Source organism: Charadrius vociferus, unplaced genomic scaffold (genome assembly GCF_000708025.1).
Source record: "Charadrius vociferus isolate BGI_N301 unplaced genomic scaffold, ASM70802v2 scaffold39, whole genome shotgun sequence".
NCBI classification, from domain to species: Eukaryota; Metazoa; Chordata; class Aves; order Charadriiformes; family Charadriidae; genus Charadrius; species Charadrius vociferus.
Genome location: NW_009650188.1, coordinates 3962534 through 3977531, shown reverse-complemented (window position 1 = coordinate 3977531; position 14998 = coordinate 3962534). Strand labels below are relative to the sequence as shown.

General features: G+C 42.0%; 2 protein-coding genes across 2 annotated transcripts in view; one reads left to right on the top strand and one right to left on the bottom strand.

Moving 5' to 3' along the window:
• Positions 1 to 371: 371 nt before the first annotated feature.
• Positions 372 to 14599, bottom strand: DARS2 (aspartyl-tRNA synthetase 2, mitochondrial). The gene is made up of 17 exons (XM_009892922.1): positions 14575 to 14599; positions 13871 to 14000; positions 12435 to 12501; positions 12035 to 12136; positions 10771 to 10866; positions 9651 to 9774; positions 8976 to 9022; positions 8041 to 8147; positions 7151 to 7220; positions 6381 to 6560; positions 5468 to 5575; positions 4164 to 4226; positions 3830 to 3982; positions 2780 to 2998; positions 2186 to 2296; positions 1919 to 1994; positions 372 to 559 (listed from the first exon to the last, which is right to left on the bottom strand). The coding sequence occupies exons 1-17, from the start codon at positions 14597 to 14599 to the stop codon at positions 372 to 374; spliced, it is 1866 nt and encodes a 621-aa protein (XP_009891224.1).
• A 172-nt stretch (positions 14600 to 14771) lies between these two features.
• CENPL (centromere protein L) overlaps positions 14772 to 14998 on the top strand; it is a 4094-nt gene continuing 3867 nt past the window's right edge. The window contains exon 1 of the mRNA XM_009892921.1: positions 14772 to 14780. Within this exon, the coding sequence (XP_009891223.1) occupies positions 14772 to 14780 (9 nt within the window). The remainder of the gene's footprint in view (positions 14781 to 14998) is intronic.

Below are 14998 nucleotides of genomic sequence, written 5' to 3'. Positions count from 1 at the left end.
AAACTATCTCCTCTGGATAGGAGGAGAAATACTTTACAAAGGACATGTAAAAAGAGGGGAGTGAAAAAAATAGATCCTGTCTTCCCTCCAATATGACACCCCAAAGCCAACAGTCTCAATATCCTACGGCAAAATTACGCTCTTTTCTTTTGCTTTTCTTCTTCTTCCCATTACCAAGCCAAAGGTGAATTCCTACCTGGGAGCGCTCATATCTATTTCCCATTCAATTCTGAAACTGCCATAGTACAGTGGGACTGTACGGCCCACTCCCCCATCCCATAACAGCTTATGTTTTCTGAACTGAATTCTAGTATTTAGAAGCTGTAAACACCTCTGGTTAAACAGGTCAGCTTACATCAGTGGCTTTGAAGTCAGTTTTTCTTTGCCTCTTTTTCTGCAAGAGGCCAGGAAACCTGGATGTGATACGGCTCTAATTCTTCTGGAGTGACGTAGTCTGGAGCATTGCCCATCAGGTCTCGTCCTCTGAAGGATTTAGGAAAAGCAATGACATCTCGGATACTTGGAGAGCCAACAATGAGAGAGATCAGCCTGTCAAGCCCTAGAAGCAGAAAACAAATTGGTGAACCACTTGAGTTATGGCCCTATATTACCTTCTCCGATTGAGAAAAATCGGAAAGATGGAGTATATAGTATTACTGAGCTTGAAGAATAAAACTGAAGCAAGGGGAAAAAAATAATCTCAACCAGTAAGAGAGAAACAGACTTGCCTGAAGAGCAGAAACGCCGAGCAAAATAAAGCTTTTCAGTATTACAAAAAATTCTGTGGCACATCAAGGACTACAAGAGAGTCCTTTGCAAAGACAGCCTAACAAGCCAGGGCAGTTACACTGCAGGAACACTGTCAGGGCTCTGCTTAACTGCTCAAATAACGCTCTTGGTCAACCCATTCTGAAGCATAACAACTCGGAGGAATTAAAAAAGAGCATGAGCGTCTGGGTGATTGGACAGAGGACAATCACACTGGAATACCACAGGTTAAAAGGCTAGCTTTGGGGTTGGGGGAGGGAAGTGTGTGTGAGGGTACTTGTTTGTTTTGGTGAGCTTTTTTTTTTTTTTGCCTTTTTTTTTAAAAAAAAAAACAATACAAACTTGCAAGGTTCTAGAAAAAAAAATATCTGACATTGCTGTAATGCTGCATACAGCACTGTTATGACTTTGGAGGATGCCGTTCCACAACAACTTGAGCCAACTTAGGTCAGCACTGCTGTCTCCTCCCACTCCCTTCTGACTCTGGAGTTCCATCTTCTCCCTGTGTTGGCACAGGTATCCATCAAGTCCATGCTGAGCCAGATCAGAGAGCTAACTTGGCAGCATTCTTTAACTGCCAGTTTAGCTCTCCGAATTAGTGAGCAAAACAGATATGGAAGAAGGGAAGTGAGAATGAAGCAGAGGGTGAGGTTGTGGCAGTGATCCAGGACATGAAACAAACTACCATGCTGTCCCAGACCTCTGGGCATGCACTACAAGAATCCTGTTCTGGCTGTGCCGGAATGAGAATAAAGATGATGTAATCTTAATGAATACACTGTTTTTGTAGAACAGTGGATAAGGATCATACTTAGAGTCACCAACATGCAATTTGGTCCTTGCATAAGAACTAAATCATCCTATGAGGCTGGGGAGGAACACCCAAACATTCTGCACCTGGTGACAAGACCTCTGTTTTCTTCCACAAAGTGTCTACAGAGATGGAAGCACTGTGTAAGCCCACACAGTGTTACCATGTTGGTGGTGCCAAATGGCAACACCAGAGCAGCCATCTCTGTCAAGGGAGACAAGGCTTTTGCTTACAAGCATGGAGGCCTGTTCCTGGGATCTAATATGCACAGCCCCCTCCCTTCCCCCCCGCCAAAAAGCCACAAGGCACCTGCATCCTGGAGACCTATAGAACACTTACCTAAAGCAATTCCTCCATGAGGTGGAGCTCCAAACTCCAAAGCCTCAAGCAGATGGGAAAGCACCTCAGAATCCTCCTGCAAAATTAGGTAAGTGTCACTAGACAAACAATGCTCTTCCTACTAGCAATGTAAGATGAAGGTATGATGAAACCATCCATCACTCACGGCTAGCAGTTACATTTGTTTGTCAGTGTAGCACACAAGTGTTTCTTTCAGAATTTGAAATGGATCTCCAAGAGAATGTTAGAGACATCTATAAGTATTACCTTCAGCACTTTCTCCAGCACAAAGCGCTGTTGTTCCGCACTATGAATTCTGATGGAGCCACCTCCAACTTCATTGCCATTCAGTACAAGGTCATAGTGCTGACTACGGACCTAGAGAAAGAAGTGAACAAGCACCTTAGCAAGGCTCAGGCACAGCTGCATCTAACAACAACCTGTATGCAGACAGCAAAGACGCTGGGAATGAAGCCATGACATACTACAACACTGCTCTCTCAGTGGTACCTTGCAGTTCAGGTACCGCTCCTACTGGAGGCACAGACTGCTGCTGACAGAGGTAGGAATGGTACAAATCCTTTTGCAAAGTTGATCAAAACCTGAAGCGACATGGGATGGGTCAGAATATAAGACTTCTCACCTTAAGAAACTGTTTCCTATAAGCTCCTTTTGTCTGGGACACACATGGATATTTGCCACTCAGAGTAATCTGGAAGCCATCTCTTCCAGACACGTACAATATGCCATCAGTTCTGTTAAATAACATCTCTTTTTACACTATAAAGAGCTGCTACTTGCCTAGTTTTCCACGACACACAACTGTAAAAGAGCCAGCATGGCAGGCATGAAGTCAGTTACCTTTGTGGGATCAGAATAGAGGAGGCTGGTATCCGAAGGATGAGGGGCAGTGAAGGGGTGATGAGCAGATTCCAGTTCAGAGGAATTCTCTTCCTTTGGGAGGAAAAGGGGGAAATCTACAACCCACAGAAAGTGAAAAGCTGTAGGATCACGGAGTACCAGCCCAGCTGCCTCAAGGAGGTCAGCAGTCTCCAACCGTAGGCTTCCTAATGCAGAGCACTGCAAAAGAGAAGGAAGAAAATGAGACAGGGTAATTTTACTATCAGGGAAGTCGCTCAAACACCATCCAGGCAAAGAATGTTTCTTAAAGGTAGTATCACAGACAGCATCAGTTGTAATGCATTGTTGCCTCACACACTTTTGCCTTTTTTCTGCTGACACAGCAGCAGCTCCAGGGTTTGACAAAGACCAAGTAAGGAGCTCGAAAGTCCTGTTCCATCTTCATATAACCTTCCTAGACTAACCTCAAGCTTTACACAAATGTAGATTAACTTGAGGAGCACAGGTAAGATCTGCACTTTGCAGACAGAGAAATGAAGGCACAGAAAGAGAATATGACAAAATTTTGGCTATCAAGCAAAGCATGACACCTTGTCATAAACCAATGCTTGGAAGGCAACATCTGTTGCCAAGAATGCAGAGAAGGGTAGGGACAGAATCTCCCATCATTGCTGCTAATAAGCAGCTGTGCTTCACTCTTGTCATCTGCTTATGGGAGACAAAATTACCTAGCTGACCCTGTTCTCCAATCTTTTTGATGCTTTAAAAATTAAGTTAAGGTGAGAGTAAAGGAGGCACTGATTTATTCCTGTTTTATATTCCAGCCTTCATTTCAGTTACGAGTTCTTCCCAGAATTTGACTGGGCGAAATAAAAGCAATAGGTACGTTTCATGCATTACTTGCTGTTGCTATAGCTTCAGCTCCAGAGTAACACAGAATTAGATGGTGACCTATTTTAATAATAATAAGAATTAGACTAAGGTCAGATAACATCAAAGCCATCATCAGCAACATTCAACTCACACAGCCACCCAAGAAATGCTTCCTACCACTTGCTTGTGTTCACCAGCTGCCAGCAGTACCACATCATCCACCTGCATGCTCAGCGCTTCAATAAGCTCTGACTGCTGCTTCTCACCAAGAAACTTTGTAAGCAGAGACTTCAAGCTTCCATCAGGCCTGCAGATAATTTCCACGATTTCCTAGAGAAAGGCAAGAGTATGTTCATTCCAGTGCTGCCCTCTCCTGTCTTGAAGCATCACATGCTCAGGCACTGACTCAGCTATTTAAAAACTGCTCTTCTATGTTCCTCTGCCTGCAAGTGCCTTTATACACGCTTTATCATTTACTGTTTCTAATGCCTCAGCAGTATTTCTGTCTCACCTGGTTAAACTGGGATTTTGCAGACTCCTTCAACGACTCCAGATCTTTATTTTTAAGATATCTCTGGGGAAAGAGCAAGAGAAGACACATTATACATCAGCAAAATCTACGGAAAGCCCGACCAGGACTCAAATCTACTGACTAAGCTGCTTCTAACTTCTCCAGTTCTTTTGTTTCTAGTACAAGTTCTTACGATGGCTGTGGAACAGGACAGGCCCCACAGCACTAGACTGCAGGTGGGTGTCTTCTCCAAGGGCTCCTTCCAGGAAGGGGCCTCTCTATGTTGTATATCTGGCTGCAGTTTTTCTCCCTACTCACAGATCAGACATGGCTGGTCAGCAGAGTCCGATCATGCCAATTGATGGCCTACAGCATACAGGAACAAGGTTGTAACTCCACACCAACAATGTGGAAGGCACAGCTCAATTTGGAGGAACAGCAGGAAATTAACAGGGCAGACTCACATGCAAAGAAATGCAGCAGATGTAGGAACCTGCATCAAGATCTTAATTTTTATTTTTCCTTTAGCTACTCTAATGTTTAGAGGGGCTCAACATTCCACTTTTTGTTTGCTCAAATGCACACCTTAGTGCCCTCTCGTGGGAACCCAGTAACTTGCACTTTGTGCCAAAATTAAAAGAATCCCAAGAGAAACCATGGTCAGAAAGTCCTACTCCCCAAATAAAAAACAGTGTTTAGTGGATTTTTTATTTATTTTTTTTTCATACTGCCCAAGCTGCAAAGATGCCCACAGCCAGAATTAAATCTGCTTCCCTGCCAAAATACATGGCATCTTTTACATCCACTGTCAGCCTTGGAATTTGGTCTGAGACATTCTCATGACGCGAGTTGTGCCCACAAACACAGCAAAAGCAAACATGAAAGGGCGTGTAACCACCTGACCTTTTTCTCACCAGTCCAGGACAGAGCTGTGCCATACCTGGCTCTATTTCAATCTCTTGTCCCGGGGCACAATTTATTACCGATAGGCACATCAGAAGCCATCCTTGACGAGAGCAAGCTGAAACCCTGAGAGGCTTCCCTATCCTCAAGGGACCTTGCAGCCCTGTTTTCTTCCTCTGCTTCCTTAGGACAATATATTCTTCCTGTCGCCTGATTGTCTCCACTCCCCTCTTCTAACACCACTCAGTGCAACCTGACATCAGTCACAACCAATCCCAAGTTCCTGAAGGGCACTACTCCTCCAGTAATAGCAAGGAACATTTCCATACCAACAAAGGCATTCAAATTGGTATTTTATTTATTTCACATAGACCACAAGCAGTACGTAAAGCATCACTTACCACTCCCTGAGGGACACAAATGGCTTTGACAGTGCCACGTGGGTAACTCAGTGCATCCTGCACAAATTGAATTTCCGATCTTCGTAAAAAGTCACTGATATCCACTATCTGAGAAAGGAGAGATCACAGGAAAAAGCAGCAGTGGCAGGAACATGAAACAAAAATATTGCACCTGTGTCTTGATGCCTTTAACACTGGGATATCATTTCTTTGCTCAGATAAGTCAAACGGTTCACAGAAAGAAGTGAATGGGGCCAAGCTGGAATGGCTATTAGAAGGCAGAGCAATGCAGTAATAGAAGTGTAAGAGACAGGAAAACCTGAAGTTGAGATGGTGACATCCTACCACAGTGAAGAGAGCCGAGTCCTGAAGAAGAAACCCCCAAAACTAATTCCTAAGGAAATATAGGTTGCTTTCCTGCTTTTCAGCATTGCTCCTCTTAATACATTTGTCAATATTCTTATTTCATACTCTTATTTCATATACAAACAGTCTATGCATGCAACTGTAGTTGGTTATCTTGAAAATATCTTCAGGCTGTTAAAAGGCTGGAGACGCCTGTCTCACGAAGCATGCTCACCAGGAGTAGAGTGCAGTAGAGAAAAGCACTTACGGTATCTGTGAATGCCTTATGGGCTTCTGTTTCTAAGACAGTCAAGATACATGGCTTCCTAACACTCCATTATCTTTAAAAGAAAATATTCTAAAAACATACCTTTTCCCACAATCAAATAATCAAACCCTCTCTTCTCCAAGAGATAATTACCTGTACAAAGCAGTCATGATGGGATAAACACCTTGGGTAAATGACAGCATTAAGAACTCCAGCCAATCGCGTATATATGATTTAAGATTATTCGTAAAACACCAACAGAAAGGAGAAGCTGCAAATTTCCAATGGGCAAACCCTCACCTTCATCCCAAAACGAGTGTCTGGTTTATCAGTCCCATAGTCAGCCAGTGCCGCCTCGTAGGTCATGGAAGGGAAAGGAGTTGTAATGGAGCCTCTTTCTTCAGGCCAGGAATATTGCAGGAGGCCCTCTATCAGTCTCTGGATCCCAGCTTGATCTACAAATGACATCTCTATATCTATCTTAAAAGAGAAAATAAGAGGGGGGGGTTCCACGTTAGCTACAGGTTTTGCCTTTGCACTGCTACTTGAAGAAGCTCTTGACTATAAAGCCATAAAAAGCTATAAAAAGAAACAATATGCTACATGAAATCATAGCATGACTGCATTAGACTGAGGGTACGCTTACGATCTCACTACAGCCTCATGACATGGGCAATAGTCTCTTCGGAGAACTGAATGAGGTCATTATGACAAGGACAGGGGGAGAAACCTTGAATGAACCAGGCTAACTCTGCCTGGGATCTCAAGGCTGAGGAATGGGATGCCTGACCCAGCAGGGCAGGAGGAGATTGCATCATCAAGTACAAGGACTGCTGCAACACAATTCCCACATCTATGGCACCTGGGACCGTGCCGTCAGCCAAGGACAGTAACCACTCTGTGCATATCCCATACTAACTTCAAAGGGCTGTGTCTGTGAAATATGCAGCAAACAACATTGTACTCCCCAAGCAGCACAAGAGCTAGCAGAAACTAGGCCTTCAGAACGGAAAACAGCTACAAGCTGTTTGGCTTGAGGAGGAGGGTGAAAGGCAGTACGAGCTGGTTACCTGAGTGAATTCAGGCTGCCTGTCAGGCCGTGAACCTTCATCTCGGTAGCAGCGAGCAACCTGAAAGTACCTGCAATAGTACTTTTAATTAGTTAACAGTTCAAAGTACCCTAAATTAAACTGTGGCTATAGAACTGATCATAAAAGAAAACAGAAGGAAAAGAAAAAAAAAAGAAAAAAAGAAGAAAAAGGGAGAGCTCTGTTCCCTTTGCAGCAGATGCTCATAGCCTTGGTTGTTCCCATCCCCTCAAAAGCACGAAATTTTGAGTGGAGGCAACTGTACCAGCAGTTGCATCCATCTCCAGTCATATCTCCCAGAGGCATGTGGAGACTACCAGGTGAGCTGTGTCCCAACAGGGGCATACAAAACTCTTTTTCCCACCTTCCAGTCCAAATCTGGGCTCTAACAACGGCCAGGCAAAATTCACTCATGGTCAAGATCTGGCCTGCAGTTCTCACCTCTCTCTCCTTCAGTTTTATTTGCAGAAAAAAACCCAATTAAAAGCTTGGTGCTCATGCACCCTGAGAACACGCTTTCCTTGTGTCAGTCATGCTCAGCTGCCCAGCCTCACCTCACTTAGTTCTACAAGTTACTCTTGGAAAAGCTTTTACCACACACTAGATTTTCGGCCCTTCAGGAAGGCTGTGCTTCAGATCAGGTTTCCATTTAAACCAACAGTGAAGATTTCAACCTTCAAACAGGATACATTTCCTCTTACAGGGAGGTATAGGGCCTGGCCTAACTGAAAAGTACTAAGTATTTAAGGATCCCTCTTCAAAACATAAAACCCTTGGCAGTAAGTTTTTGGAGAAGTACCTAAAGCTCACAGATCAAACCAAGCAAACCCTGGACAGGACATGCAGAAAACAAGAGTCCAAGAAACTCTTACCTGTCCAGGCCTCCAACCATGAGGAGCTGCTTGAACTGCTGAGGACTCTGTGGCAGAGAGTAGAACTTGCCTGCTTCCCTGGAGGGCACAAGGAATTCTTTTGCTCCCTAGCATCAGAGAGAAAAGCTTACACAGTTCAGCAAATAAGTGGCCTCAATTCCTGACAGAGAGCACAGACTAGAAGCACAAGAGGAAAGAAGCTATTTTCCCCATTATGAAATCCCATTTGTGTGGAAATGGCTGTTCATACGTTACACTTTAAAAAAAAAAAAAAAACAAACCAAAAAAACTGTTAACCAACTTGGTGCAAAAGCGTCTTTATGCGTTACACTTTAAAAAAAAAAAAAAAACAAACCAAAAAAACTGTTAACCAACTTGGTCCAAAATATCCCAAAGGAGGATTCTCCACCTTCTGCTCTGAGAGACTAATGCATAACAATACACCATCCAAGACAGGGGTTTAAATGCAAAACCTCCACATGTTAGCTGCATCAACAGTTCCTGGGCTCAACTCCCTTCTCTGTGATTGTTTTTGAAATGAAAGAAAGGAATATAAACTCAGGAATTAAAATTACTTGAGTAGTGTCACTGCAGTAACCTACTAGTTAAGAGATAAACGCTGGGGAAACAGTGCTTAGAAGAAGTTTTTTGGTTTTATAATCAGGCCTGTCCCAGGACAGGACTTGCATTCAATATGTGCTCTACAAGACAAAAGCTTTATTCAACTGGAGGTTCAAACTTAAGACACGAGTTATCATCTCTTCCCTTTCACTCCCTCTACGTTTAAAAGGATCCATGTATCTTATCAGAAATCTGCACGAGCTGTTACTTAGTGAGGGAACAACAACAAAGGCCAAGTGGCAATTGACAATAACTCAGTCATGCAACCTATGCAATCACAGGAGGCTAAAATGCAATTCTAACAGAATACATACCCCTGGGGTTCTTTTAAAAAGCGTTGGAGTTTCTACATCCACAAACCCTGAGAAACAAACACATGCTTCAGATGCAGAATATGCTGAGAGCAGGGAGATCTATTATGACACAAAGTAAGCTAGAGTAGAGTTAGTCAGCAAAATCGGTAATCAGCACACCATGTAGCCTCTCCAAAATCTACACTTTTTGCTGCCTCTAAGAATAATTTGTGTAATGACAGATTTAAAGGCTCTGAGCTACCCTGATGTCCTGCCAGAACTGTTGATCAAAGAGGACTCCATATAGGCTGAAAAATTGTTAATTCTCTGTCCATTTTGAACTAGGCTTTGCTTTTCCAAAAAGGACTTCCTGATTTTAGATAAGCAAAAGCCCTATAAGAAAACCATCCCTTTGACATGCCTCCAGTTGGGTGACCAAAACAGGGAAACTACCTGCAAAAGGGCTTTTCTCACTGGATATAGCTCATTTGAAACAACCAGTTTATAGATCTAAGATGTCAACACACTTTGTTCTTCAGGCCTGCCAACATCTCTCTAAAGGCCCCACTCCAGGCAGACATGTCCTTATTAAGTGGGACCAGTTTGGAGTAACAAGTTGATGGACAATCTCTCCCAGCAAGAAGGAAGGCCTAAAATGTTGTTTGCTACATACTGTTCTTCAAGCACTTTTCTTACCATGGAGGTTACACAGATATTCCCGCATCCTCATCACTATCTGTGATCTCAGCCGCAGGTTATACTGCAACTGGAAGCTACGCAAGTCCAAGTAACGATACTGCATCCGTAAGGCCTCTGATTTCTGGAGATAAGAGATAATTAGGATTAAGAGACAAAATTCAAATTGCACATCCAATGAAGCTGCTCCTAAAGCCACAAGACTAAAAGGGGAAGCTAAAAAAGGATGCTGCTTTATTGCCACAACCCACCCATTACCAACAACCTACACAAACATCCACCACTGAGAGTGTTTCCATGCATGACAATTTAAAACAAACAAAGAAAAAACCCAAACAGACAGACATTTACTGTGGTAAGAGCCACCTCAATAAAGCTCAGGATTTCAGCCCTCCTTATTCTCAGTGCACTGCAACAGACTGCAGCAATCCTACTTGCAATTTTTAAGCAGAGGAGTAGTATCATAGAGAATAAAGGAACAACTAAATGGCAATACGTCCTTATATACAGACAGGAAAACTAAAGCAGTGCAGATGATGTGAATTGTCCAGGACTCATAACACAGAAAGAACAGGACCTAGTTCTCACAATTCCAACACCTGTGTATCAGCCACAGTTTCAATGGCACAGAAAATATCTTCTGTTAACAGTGATGCCACACGTACACCATGAAGCCTGCACTAAAACTAACCTCTTATAAGACTGTGTACTTACAGAGGAAGAAAATCCTCTGGCTGACTAGCTACTTGTCCAGATAAGACTAAGTACCCTTGCCTTAAAACACAGCAGTGCAATTGCAGGTTCTGTTTCACACTCTCAAAAAAGCTAGCATAGCCTGATTTCTTTCACTCTTCCCCTTACCATCTGTTCTTACAGCGATATTTGAAAACCCTGTGCACTGGAATCATTGAAGCCTGGTTTTCTGCTTAATTCTAATTAGAAATACATTTTCACAGCTAACAAGCAGCACCCCTATTTTAAACACCATCCTTCCCCCAAAGCATTGCTCGGAGAACCAGACAAAGCTCTCGGATGTTTTGCCATCACCCTGGGCAAATTCCCATTTTACTGAAAAAACACCACTTTAGTAAAAAAAAAAAAAAAGAAAAAATACAGACACCTTGATAAAATCCTTGATTTCAAAAGGTAGCTTCTTGCAGGAGTTTAGGACCTCTGCAGTCTCTGCCTTCACTTCAATATCTCCTGTTGGCATTTTCTGGAGTAAAAAGGCAAGAAAAAAAAATTAGACTCAAAACTTAGGGAAAACAATTGGACAAAGGCATTTCACAGATGGACAGGGGAAAAAAAAGAAACCCATCCTCCCTGCCTTTTAACACAGTATAACTCGGAGAAGTTCTCTCAAGGACAGATTTCTCCTAGATTTCCCTTCTGTTCAGAAAAACACAAGTCACTTCAACAGTAGCATACTGATCTCTACAAGAAATATAATTACTTTGCCTTCGCCTTCTCCTTGAAGGATACGCTGAGCACAAAGGAACAGTCAGGCAGAGACCCTTCTAGGGCACATGCATTTAGACAAAATACTAGTTCCATTAGCTTCAATGACACCACACAGCATACATTTTAGCGTGCATTAGCAGCACCACCATCAGTTCTTAGTGCAAGTCAAAAAAGGCAACTTGTAAGGAACTTCTCAGAACCTCCAGTCCTGAACACCAGTTCTCAGAACTAGTCTTCTTTTTCTTAGATGTCAAGGGAGAACAGACAGCTTCCCCCACTTAGCACTGTGCCGCATCAAAGTTCATTTGATCCTACAGAACTCTTTGTGTTTACCAGGGGAAAGTATATACAACCTTCCCACAAAATCTTAAATGATTAAAAGAAATAAAAGCATTGCTTGAAGCCTGCATTCTTTATGGACACCTATAAGTGGTCAGAGCAAAAAAAGTTATGGTCATAAATTCAGGTTCTCTTTTTAAGCCTGCGAGTGATGGGGTATGTACGATCCTGACAGATTAATGTATAGCAGATTACAGCAAGAGCTGAGGAATGCATAGCATTAAAAAATTATTCAACCTCTCTTTTCTATACAATGAGAACAGCAAAATCAATTCTGAGTGAGAAATAGGTCATCACATGCTGTGGAACTTGTGATGACAATACTTATTTTCAAGAAAAAGCAATTCTCAACCACACTTTGAAAGCCTGAAAAAGCTAGCCATTATCCTTTCAAAGGACCGGAATACAATTTAATTCATGAGTGTTTGTAATGTGCTTTGAGGTTCTCATAAGTTACATGTCATAGCAGTTATTTCACCTCACATTATCATATCAAAGCTATGACACAAAACCCACCATAATCCTACTATCCAGTGCTCTTTTTCCCAAGGACTAAAACCCCTGAGAGACTCCAACATCCTCACCGGATTCTCCTGGCCTGGGGGCCGAGGGGACACAATTCCAGTCACTCGCACAACAGACTCCACTGGGGCATCAGACAAGAGCTTCTTCACATGGGAATGGGCCTGCAAGAAGATGACAATGTCTCACTGATGTTCAAAGAGCAGGACAAACGCACCATGCTTAAAGGCCTCATTTCTTAATGGCCCATTTGAATCTGGGATGACTTCTCATAAGCCAGAGGAAATAGCATTTATGTTTTTGTTGCAGTGTCAGATCAGGGCTCTCATAATGCTTAAATCTACTTGTGAGTCAGAGCACTCAGTCTGACAAAGTACTTCATTCTGCTCTGAATGTCTGCTGGACCCAAGCTACCAAAGCAAAAATAAAAGTAATAGAAACTCATATTTTGGTAGCACTTACCTCATCTTGTGGAATAATGATCTGGGTCAGTCCCTGGAAATCCCTCAAAACCAGAAACAGGCCTTGCCTGATCCATGAAAAAAACAAAAGAAAAACAGTTTTTTCAATAATTCAGTAGTCTTCTGCTTTTTAAGCCAAGGCACATGGCAACTAGCTACTTTCTGTACCTTGTGACTAATCTCAAAACACTTCCAAGTAACGTATGTACAGGTACTTTTTCCCACATCTGAATCTAACCTGAACCATTTGTTTCAGATTTTGCCCAGCCACAGACAAACAATGTGCAAATAACCAGGAGAGGCAGGATTTTAACTTGAACATTAATCCATGTAAGGCAGGGATTCTGAACATGTGCAATTTCCTGCTGGGAAACATCATTCAAATAAACACATTTAGATGAGCGATAAAACTAAAGTTCACATCGATAAAAAAAAAATACCCAACCACAAAACAAGAACACTGGTCCCATAAAAAGTTTCACATGAACAATCCACACTCCTAGACCCAGAATCATAAATCTCGATCTCTTCAGCTGCAGTACAGACAGCTACCATCATACTTATTCCATCAAGAAGCTGTCAAATTGAACACATTCTGGCTGTCTTTAAAAGCAAGAGCACAACAATCTCATTGCAATAATTCTAACTCTGTTTCCTGGAACTCCACCCATGACTGTTCAAAGATGAGATGCTTAGGACCTCCTAAAAAAACCCCCAAAACCATACAGATCATCACTGCAGAACAATGCTGGATAAAAAGCAGCCTCTCTGGACTGTAAAATGCAAAACACAACTTTTGATACAAAGCACTTTCATCAAAGCCACAGGACCTATCTCCATCTTACAAGCATATACCCAGGATGAGAATATTTTGGAGCATCATCCATGCTGTATGCAGACATGCTTTTCACCCTACATTTACAAAATGTACAACTCCATTAGGAGTGATTATATCACACCACATATAGCAAACTGTTGGAATTAACATTTCCTCCTTTGTTTACTCTCTCTTCTTAGTATTTCTTTTTTAAGCAAAGCTTGCATACTTTAAAATTGCATCATTAGATGCTGTAGTTGAAAAGACAAACAATACCATTTGCTTAAAATTTAAGGTCACTATATAAAAGAAATTATAGTAATTCTAACAGCTGTGAGCAAATAAATATGCTATTACTTGTTTCTTTTCTATGCAATGAGGGTAATAATATTTAACTGCTTTACAGTGTTGTCATGAAGATCAATTAACATTTGTATGAAGCTCTGAAATTTTAAATACTGATCTGGCATGGTTCTCAACTATTTTACTCATTTCAGAAGTGACTACTGCAGGCTATGAAAGGATAACCTGAAGCATTAAAAAGAGTTTGAATCCAGACCTAGAGCATACATTGGATCTGGCAAATAAGCATCTCCATTTTCACCTTGGCTTGCATTTACCTTTGATACTGAATCCATCCATACAGTGTGACCTCTTGTCCCACGTGAGCAGAACGCAGCTCTCCACAAGTATTGGTCCGACTGACAAAACTATTGAAGTCTTGAATAAAAATAACAAATTCTTTTGTGGCTTTTGCAGACAAGCAAGATAAAAGTTACGGTCCCCCCTTAACACCAACATAATTTGACACATACAAAGAAATTACTCCATGTATCCCCGATACAAATGCTGTAAGACATTATGACATAAATATGACGTGAAATTACGCTTAACAAGTTTTTAAGAGGAATTATTTCTATGTCTAAGTCAAACTTTCATACAGAAATATGAATGCAGTCTTGCTGCAAACTGTTGCCCTGCAAATTTCAGGGCCAAGGGAAGGGAAAGCTGCGGATCAGTCCTGAGGCACACTGACAATTCCACATTTGAATCTAGAAGACGCAGCAGAAAGGAGCTTTGACAAGCCAAGACTGAAACATACTGACACCCACCACGTGGGTGTAAATTGAACAGGTTCCTGCCTGTAACTACTGGCAAAAGACCTGAACCGTGACTACAGAAAATCTTCCACAAACCCCAGTGTGCCTGGCATCAGGACTTCATCATAAAACCAAACACAACACTTACAGAATATACTAGAGTTTCAGCTTGCAAGGAAAAATGTGAAGGATGCTATTATCTAGACATATATGATTATACAAACTAGTCTCCCTTGTTACCTTCATCATGGCCTAAAGGCTGTAAAGAAGTAGAGGGCAAGAAGGTTTATTTTAATGTTAGGCATTCTACCCCTATTGCTTATAGTGTGCTATAGAAGAGGGTGGAAAAAAACAACGTAAAAGCTCAAAGAAAAGTAGACAGATTGGGTTTGATATACTTTGAATCACAATTCACTGTGAGATGCCAAAAGTCAAATAAAAGCATGACTTAGAGAAGACATTTTAAAAAACGACGCGGGGAAAACAGTGCATCACGAGCGTGCCTTCAGTCTCCTCTGCAGACCACCCTGGCATAGGTCCCAGGGAGGAAAAAAAAAAAAAAAACAAAACCAAACCACAAAACCAACCAAAACCCAGGAGAGGAGGCGGCGGCAGGGATAAGACAAACGCTTCTTTCTCACCTGGAGC